The 9,551-nt window shown below is 35.6% G+C and overlaps 1 protein-coding gene across 4 annotated transcripts in view; it reads right to left on the bottom strand.

Annotated features, from left to right (window-relative positions):
- The window catches only part of Wdr17 (WD repeat domain 17), a 119,005-nt gene that overhangs the window by 54,617 nt on the left and 54,837 nt on the right, over positions 1 to 9,551 (bottom strand). For all 4 annotated transcript variants that reach the window (XM_008847148.2, XM_008847151.3, XM_008847149.2 and 1 more), the window contains 2 exons: positions 7,426 to 7,517; positions 2,094 to 2,176 (listed from right to left, as the gene is read on the bottom strand). In XM_008847148.2, coding sequence (XP_008845370.1) covers positions 2,094 to 2,176; positions 7,426 to 7,517 — 175 coding nt within the window. The remainder of the gene's footprint in view (positions 1 to 2,093; positions 2,177 to 7,425; positions 7,518 to 9,551) is intronic.

The raw sequence follows: 9,551 nt of genomic DNA, 5'->3' as shown, positions 1-9,551 counted from the left end.
CAACAGAAACCATTATTTATAACTGTCTTTTAAAAATCTAAAGTAGAATGTACCTTATGTAAATAGAATTTTACTTTAAACGCTTTATTGATATTTTGTGAATTTCTTTTTGAGACAGGGTCTCCCTGTAGCCCTAGGTGTCCTGGAACTCACTATGTAGACCAGGCTGGCCTTGAACTCATAGAGATCCTCCTGTCTCTGCCTCCCGAGTGCTGGGATTAAAGGCGTGCACCACCACACCTGGCTCAGAATGATTTTTAATTGCAGCAAAATATAGTTTAATGTACTTTAAGACATGATCTAACATATACATTATATTTCCAGCTTGAAATCTAAATGCTAAAATTTTATTACTTGCTCATTTGTAAAGTTGATTGAATGCATCATTTCACCAATATCAAGACCTAGAAGTTACAGTCATTTCATGGTATATTTTTGGTAATATCACTTGAAGTTCAGAGATCCTCCACTCCATTACAGAAAAGATAGTTGGCCACAGAAAATAAAAGAAACTGTGATACCCTGTTTTCTTAAGCAAGTTCTACTGCTTCCTTTAGAAGTAAAAAAAAAAAAACAAAAACAAAAAAACTGTCAATAAATTAGGGTTTTTACATGTACCAAATCTTTGGAAACACTCTTAAGCATTGTTAGGCATACCAACACTTACCGGGTTCCTATACAGTGGTGATGTCAAATGCTTACCAATGTTTCATCACTAAAATATAAATAATGTCCCAAAGATGCATTGTAAGGCAATTATGTATTAATAAAAAACACTTAAGAATACTGTGCTCAAAAGCTTCATTTGTCAACCTGACACACCTGGGAAGAAGGAACCTCAGTTGGGGAATTACCTCTTTTGGACTGGTCTGTGAGCATATCTGTGAGTCATTTTCATGAGCGTTGAGTGATGTGGGAAGGCCTAGCTCATTGGGAATGGTGCTATCCGTGGCTGGTTGGTTCTGGGTTGTATAAGAAAGACTGAGCACAGGTCAGAAGTGTAAGTCAGGAATCAGTTTTCCTCTGTGATCTGTGCTTGAGCTCCTGCCTCCAGGTTCCTGCCCTGCTTGAGTGCCTGTCCTGTCTTCTCTCAGTGATGAACTGTGATTAAAAGGTTTAAGCTAAATAAACACTTTCCTTCCAAAATTGGTTTTGGTAGATATTTTTGTCACTGCAACAGAAAGTAACTAGGACACATACCTTTTATAGTTTGGTATATACCAATTTTAAAATAATTATTTCCCCTTTGTTATTTTTTCCTATTGAAGTTTAAAAAATGTGGATGAGAAAACGGGGATGTATACAAAATCAAATGAATACAAACTTCCAGATACTCAACAACCACTTCTCAAAAATAACTATACTCACAGGACAGGGTAGTATCATTGATTTGAAAAGCAAAAGGGTTTTTTTTTTTTTTTTTTTTTAAACAAGGCAATTCCTTCCTTATCTTTTCACTTGGAAATTCACTTCTTCCTGGGACTTACCAGAAATAATAAAGTACATATACCTGAAATACATTGAAGTTAGCTCCGAAAAAGGGCCTTTCCCACCTGCATTTCCACATTCCTACTTGCAAAGGTTTTAAACAATGGAGTTTATTAGTCTGAGATCAACTGTTTAGATCACTTGAGATTGCTCATATGGTCAGGGAAACTGACAAAACAATCCTTAAAGCAGTTTGCTCTTATAGTTGTAATTCAGGTACTGTTTTCATTTAGGAGGCCACATCTGAGCCAGGTATGGTGACACATACTTTTAATATCAAGACTTGGAAGGTGGAGGCAGGGAAATCAGGAGTTTAAGGTCATCCTTAGCTGCACAGTAAATTCCAGGCCAGTTGACACTACATGGACACAGTCTCATAAAACAAAACAAAATCAAAACCAAACAATAAAAAGAGCAATATTTGTTTTATTTTGAAGCATCATTGCATTGCATTGCTTTTTATTAATGATGTACTATAGCAATATGGAATGTGCCTATATGGGCATTTAAAGAGTATTTATGATGGTACAATTGAACAAATAAACAGAATGATCAAATATGTCTTTTCTAAACAAATTAACTTCATAATATCATATAGAACTTACCAAAAACCATCACCACTGCAGGTTGCTATTCGTTTGGAATCTTTATTACTCCAGGCAATGTAGAATATTCCATTTTTTCCATGCTTAAAAAATACAAAATAATAAAAATTAATTTTTTCCCTTATTTACTTGCTTCTAATAATTAATTTCCTATTAAGAACTTTTCCTAGATGATGCCAACAGAGAATTAACTGTTAATAGCAGAAATATGAATATATATGTATATACATGTATGCATACACATGCATATATTTTAAATTTGTGTGTACTGCGTGCATGATGTGTGCTTTTTGTGTATGTGGGAGTGCAAGCATGCATGCACCACAACATACATGTAGAGTTTCCAAGACAACCTCAGTTGCTAGTCCTTTCCTTCCACCTTTTTTTTGGAAACAAGGTCTATTTTTGTTGTTTACAGCTACAGACTAGGCTAGCTGACCCGTGAACTTTCAGGAATTCTCCTGTGCTGCCTTCCATCTTTCAGAAGAAAAAAATGATTACAGATTGCACGCTACTCCACCAGATTTTTATTTGGGTTTTAGAGATATGAACTTAGGTCCTCACACTCATGTGGCAAGCTCTTTACCCACTTAGCCATCTCCCCAGAACCTGAATATATATTTTAAGAATGTATGCATTCTTAAAGCTGTCGCTCTTAGGAAACAGATTAAAATGTAAATTAGTTGGCTCTACTTTTTATGAACACAAGGCTAAGAGTCAGATCTGCTTCTTCAGCCATTTATAACACTGTGATCTGTTTAGCATCTGCTCTTGTGAATTTAGGTCTGGAGTTGCAGATATTTACCTATCTGTTTTCAAACTCAGGCTATCACAACTAGAGTGTAAGAAACAATGCCAGCAATTACTTTCACTTGTTGCTCCTCTAAGTTTCAAAATATTTATTTTCATTAAAATATTCAGAAAGTATTTTTAAGTATGCCCATAATAAACCCTGATGTATCTCCCAGTTCCTCTTCAAGGGGAAGACCCAAGGGTTATAGTTGCCGCTCATGTAAGGAGAAATTTTAAAACATTAGAGATCTCTTAAGTATGAAAATGTGTTATTGCACAACTGTGTGATGAAGAAATAAAGCTTGTAACCAGCTCACTCTTAATTTTAAATAAACTTCTTTACTCTATGCTTTGTTTAAATTGTGGCTCCCAAATACTTTGGACATTTTTGGCCTTCAGAACAGAGTATGTTGCTAGGAGGCCGAAGGACATCTTGATGTTTAGCCAAGAAATTGGCTACTTTTTTTTGAGGTCTTTTTTATCCTAACTGCCTAGCCAATTCCTCCTATTCTTATCACACTATTCTCTGAAGAGGTTACCCAAATTGCCGATAGGAAATCGGGAGGCAGCCCACTCTGGTTTCTTCTATGTTGAATAGGGAGCCAGGATGAGGCAATTGGAGTACCCCTTCAGTCAGATCTATCTAAAAGACTCCCAAATTGCATAACTCTTATCTGTAGAGAGAAAAGCAAGTCCTTGACTGGGGAATACCTCTTCAGAGAGGGGAATGTTAGAGCAATAAATGCCCTGTTAAAGAAAGGAAAGAAGAAATAAATGAGAGAAAGAAAGAAAGAAAGAAAGAAAGAAAGAAAGAAAGAAAGAAAGAAAGAAAGAAAGAAGGAAAAGTTGTCAGAAAAAAGTGATGAGATATGGAGGTGTTCTAGGGGAGTGAGTGTGGATTTGATTAAAATACCTTATATGCATGTATGAAATTCTCAATAAAGTTTCTTTAAAAGTTAAAAAAAAATGTGGCTACTCTTAAGGTAAAATTGAACTGACTTTTGTAACCTCATTTTAAAGTTTTTTATGGATACATGTTCAACTTCTAAGGGCAGTATTAGTTGTTTTTACTTCTTTGAAGGTCTGCACAGTGTGATTTTATACAAGTGGATTAAAAATGGGAGCAGTCCCTGCATTTCTTCAGCTTATGGGGTAGATGCTCTCTGCCAACTCCATTTTCCTTTTATACAAAAAGTGTGTTTATGGCTCTTTAATAGCTGGCGTTTCCTTTTGTCAGACCCACATAGACTTGTTATTTAAAGCTGGCATATTTTTTGTGCACTTATAACAGAGGATTGAAGTGATTTGATGGTGATCTTAACCATGCTATTGAATACTGGGAAAGATTTGAATGAAAGAGAGGGTCTTTACGAAAGTAAGCTGCTACAATCAGGTTGGAATTGTTTAAATATAAATAGGCAGATATTGGAGGCCATAAAACTGTAAATGGAATATAAAGACACTATCAGATCTGACAGGTAAGGACAAATTTTCAAATCTTGAGTTTATAAAAAACTTCACTTTCAGGTTCATTGTTTTTTTTTATGTTAATACTTGAATACTTATTGTGGAATAAGTTGTTCTGGTGATGTGAGGGCAGAGACCTGGTTGTGGTACTATTGGGTAGAGAGAGCATTGTTTTGTTGTTATGTAAGGCAAGGAAAAGGTATAATTTTTATCACCTTTATAAAAGTTTCTTTTTAGAAGGAAAATTGCTTACCAGTACTTGGTAAAATTTGCCTCTGACTCTGCTATGAGGGTGATTTTTTTCTGAGAATCCAAGTTAATCATTAACTTTAAGAACATTAGGACTATGTATCAAATCTGTTTTCCTACTGTGCACTTGACTTGTTTAAATTTAATTGGCCTTTCAGAAAATCAAAGCAATCGATCTTAGGATTCTTACTACCTTGAATGAAAGTTTCCAGAAAAACCTTATGTCTTCAAACAGGACTTTCTTCTGCAAGGCTGATTAACTAACTGATAAGAGCTCCAGGAGATTGTGGAGCATCTGGAATGTTGCAGGTCCAGAGCTTAATTACCACTTATCTCAGGCTACCTTTAGCCCCTAAATAGCCATTTCTTCACTATTTCTGTGTCTGACCTAACATCCCATGACAAATGTTTTAATTTAGCAGACCCAGGTCCCACCAATCAAAAAGCTAAAAACGTCATCAGATAGCATCTGAGACCTATAGTAGAAATCCCCCCACCCCCTCATGACTTGCCTACTGAATGCATCCACCAATGTCTATGAAATGTGTCTTCATTTATGACTTTTCTTTGTTCTATTACTATAAAACTTAATGAAACAGCTGGACATTGGAACATTGAATTTGGGGTAATCTGAATCTGTGTTCCCAGGCCATGATCACTCATATTTGGCTCTAGAATAAACTCTTATCCCCTTTTAGGTGAGAGTTATGCTTTTGCGGTGACACTACCTAAACTGAAATGCATAACTTAAATCTTATACTATGTTCCCTACTTCTCCTTTACCCGTCCATGTGTCTGACGCAGAACAATGCATGTGGGTAAGATGTAAGTAGACCTAAGATCACAGATCGGAAGTGGTGATGACACAGAAAAGAATGTGTCCCCTCCAAATGTTGAAAGCAACACGTGTGCATAGATTGGTGACATCTATTTATGGGTTTGTGTGCTGGTCTGGGTCAACAGGTTCAGAAAAATAACTTCTTCCTCGTAATGTTTGGTTAAAGATTCCTTAAGATGGGAGCTGGAGAGATGGCTCAGTGGTTAAGAATACTGGCTGTTCTTGCAGAAGTCCCAGGGTTTGAATCCCAGCACCCACATGGTGGCTAACAACTGCTTGTAATGCCAGTTCCAGGGGACTCAATGCCCTCTTCTGTCTGATGCCAGGAATCCACAATGTCAGTGTACTTAACACACATGCAGGCATAACGCTCATGCACATAAAATAAAAATGAAATAATTTTTTAAAATTCCTTAAGACAAAGGTCCTCATTCCTGTTCCACAGCATGATTGATAGATATACCTTATAAAAAACAGAGGGCACTCTTTGTCACAGAGAATAGTTCTAAAAGAAATCAGAAAGAAAGGTTCTGAGAATAGATCAGGCTCACTTTTGGTTTAAATGACTCCAAGAGTCAGGTTTTCTGTGATGTGGTACCACCTCACTCTTCATTTGCTACATTAATGCCATAGTTCCCTGGAAGTTTGCCGCTATTAAACCACATCTTAAAAGATAAAGTCATTTCTGTAAATGGGTTGGAAGAATTTTCAAAGAAATTATATACTTACTAAGCTTCAATAACAATTGCTTAAAATAAATATCAAGATAGTGTGAGACAATTGTAGATCTTATTCATTGTTGTCTGTGGTGCATAATGAACACATTTTAGCTAGATCATACACATTCTTCAATTAATGAAATAAAATGTGATATACTTTGACTAAACCTGTGGACAAATGCAATCTATATATTATAAATAGGAAGAGGGACTGAGGCAAGACAGAAAGGAAGGAATCTAAGGGATATATGAAGAGAAAGAAGATCCTGACAGCAGAGTCTGATAGAAGTCTCATCAGCTGAAAATTGATAAATATGGCAGAATTAACAAAATTTGATATGAAAATGCACTACATAGAATATTCTTTCTTATAGAAATATTTCAAATAAAAATGTTAAAGTAGCAATTAACTATGTTTAAAGCCTAAGTGTCTATGTCTTTTGAATTTTACTTTTTCCCTTTCCAGAATCTAACAAAAAGTTCCATTTTGTAGATGGAGAAACACATCCAAGACAATAAAATTATTCTTATATCAAGAGATGCTACTAATAGAATCAGGTATTATTCTGGAATTATTCTACCAGTCACTCCTATTGCTACCATGAAGAGGAATTGCTTTGATGCCCATATTCATAGTAAAATAAAAAAATAAGACAATATGGTGGCAGATAGTTCTATGCTAATGGTAATAATGCTGTTAATATTCCCTCACAGAAGGAGTCAGTACCTCCTCCTGCCTCAGATGCATGCATGTGTCTTAGCGGTTGTTAGAGTATGAGGGAGGGGAAAGGAGACTTGGGGTCCTTCAGGGTATAGCTACAGGATGAGTCATGTTGGGGGAGGGAACTTCCTAATCGTATACCTGACTTTGAGTAACACATATTCCTTAAGTAACACAAATAATCTCATTGGTTCACAAAACTGGAATTGGGTGGAAATTTTTTTCCTTTGATTTGTGAGTATAGGTTTCTTAGAGAAAAAGTCACAAAACACCAGATCAATACTTGGAATTTCCAAGTTCAGTCTTTTTCCTATTATCTAATATTTGCTTAGACTTTAGAAAAAGGGTAACTTAAAATTCTTTTGAATTCTCTGGTGAATTTTCCTAACCTCATTGTAATCTCAGAAATCATTTTAGTTTATAAATATTTCTTTTGAGTTTCTTCTAATTGAAAAAAAAAACATGACATTGTGTTATTACCTGTGAAATAAAACACTTACATGGTATAAGACATAATGCTATTCAATAGTAATAAATTACTCTTACCTCAGTAAATCGCTGTACCATTTTGCCCTTTTGAATATCCCAAATGAAAGCACCATTTCGGGAAGTTGCACCAGCAATACAATTTAAACCACCTTAGGAAATAATTTTTTGGAGATTATGTATCAAATATTTGCTACAAGTTTAATTCTTTTCAAATGTAATTTCTGGAAAGCTAAGACTTGGGAGTATCACAATTAATAAGTTTATAATGCAAATTGTCAGACATATATTTGCATAAATGTATCAATACATCAAATATATGAGACAATAATATAATGAATGTATTCACTATATAATTTCAATAATTATATGGCCAATCTCACTTAATCTATAGATCTATTAGTTTTTTTGAAGCAAATGTCATCATTATTTGATCAACAGATAATTCAGTATAGATGTTGAAAAGACAGGGATGGCTCTATTATCAAGAACACTTTATTACAGCCACAACTTCCCAAACTCTCAGTAGTTACTAACTATTGCCACGTATTCAGTTACTTTTCATATTTTCTGCCTACATAGTAATATTTTTGGTTAGGAAATTAATTGTTAAGCAAATTAATTTAAACATTTTTCAAGAACCTATAGCTAGACAGGTCAGGGGCTACATAAGAAAACCTGTTACTATGATTATGCCAATAATAAGGCTGTTAACATTCCTTCATAGGAGGGACAGAGTCACTACCCCCTCCTGCCTCAGATGCATTTATGTATCAACTCCTAATGATTTATTGTGAAACCCACAAAACAGTGCATATCTCAACTTACACCTGAATAGCTTCTTGCAACAGATGGCAATTAACACAGAGGCTCACAACTGGCCGATGTGCAGAGAATAAGAGACTGTGGAGTGCTTAGCCCTAAATGGGACACCTATATCACACTCTCTCCCCCTAAGGCTCAGGGATCATTGTGGAAGAGGAATCAGAAAGACTGTAAGAGCAAAAGGTGATATATGAATGAGTACAAAGAAACCATGTTATGTCAACACTACAGTGTAGTTGCACATATGAACCCACAGCACAGCACTTGTAACAGTATGCACAAGATCTGTGCAAGCCCAAGACAGACAAAAACCCAGCATGGACTGGGGAGGTGGGCAAGTGGTGCCTGCCCTAGCTGAGGATATATTGACAATTGATAGCTTCAGGGAGAAGGGGTTCAGTTTTCTTTAAGAATGCAATACCTGGTAGGTTGACCAGGCTCCAAAGGATGGACCCACATTCAAGGGCATGTAGGGAACAGAAATCAGACTCAATGGGCTGTTCAAAAGGAATAAACAATAACAGAGGATATGAAGTCTGGGAGAAGTAGTAAGGCAGCAGTGGATACTGGGAAGGGAGTTGGAATAGAATCAAAAACACATTGTATGAAATTCTCAAAGAATCAATATATATAAAAGAAAAGACAATGTTTTTCATTTTAGGAAATGAAAAAAGTTCATGAAAATGGAAGTACCCCTATGTTAGCGATAGTTGAGGGTTTTAGTGTTCTTTGGAAGACAATGAAAGGAACAGTTTTCTTCTCCAGCTTCTACAAGGTAGCGTTTACATGTTTATGAATTGTGGTAAGTGACTGGAAGCACTTAGGGTTTCAGTGTATTTCTAGTGTGTTTATTCTGATGCTGTTTCCTGATCTGTAAGCTTTATTTCCTAATTTACTTGCATTTTTCTTTTCCTGTGGCATCTAAGTTATAGAAGAAATCACACAATCACCTATATTCTACTCTATTTCCATCCCTGACAACCTTCATTAATCTTTTCTATTTTGTCTACATTTATCTCAGAATCGTGACTCATCAGTAACCATAGTCTGAAAAATGAAAGAATTTCTGTTTTCTAGAATGTTCATCTTTTTTATGCAGACTGTCCATGTAAAGAGCTCCAAATGCTTTATCAAGTTGTGTTATGATGGTGCTTTATGTTTGAGATATTTTTGTATAAGGAAGAAGGTTCCACTAGGAGCAGGCATAGTGCTATGTACTCTACTACTGTATCCAATTCCCATACTATTGGCCAGATAAACCTATACTGAAAATGCATACTTCAAAATTTAAAAGCACGGAATCACATAGGTCTACTTAAAAGCACGAACATTGTCACTAAAAGTTATAAGCAAAATCTTTA

Source organism: Nannospalax galili, unplaced genomic scaffold, assembly GCF_000622305.1.
Source record: "Nannospalax galili isolate Female #2095 unplaced genomic scaffold, S.galili_v1.0 scaffold461, whole genome shotgun sequence".
Classification (NCBI taxonomy): Eukaryota; Metazoa; Chordata; class Mammalia; order Rodentia; family Spalacidae; genus Nannospalax; species Nannospalax galili.
Note: the sequence above shows the minus strand (reverse complement) of the source record. Positions and strands in the feature narration are given on the sequence as shown.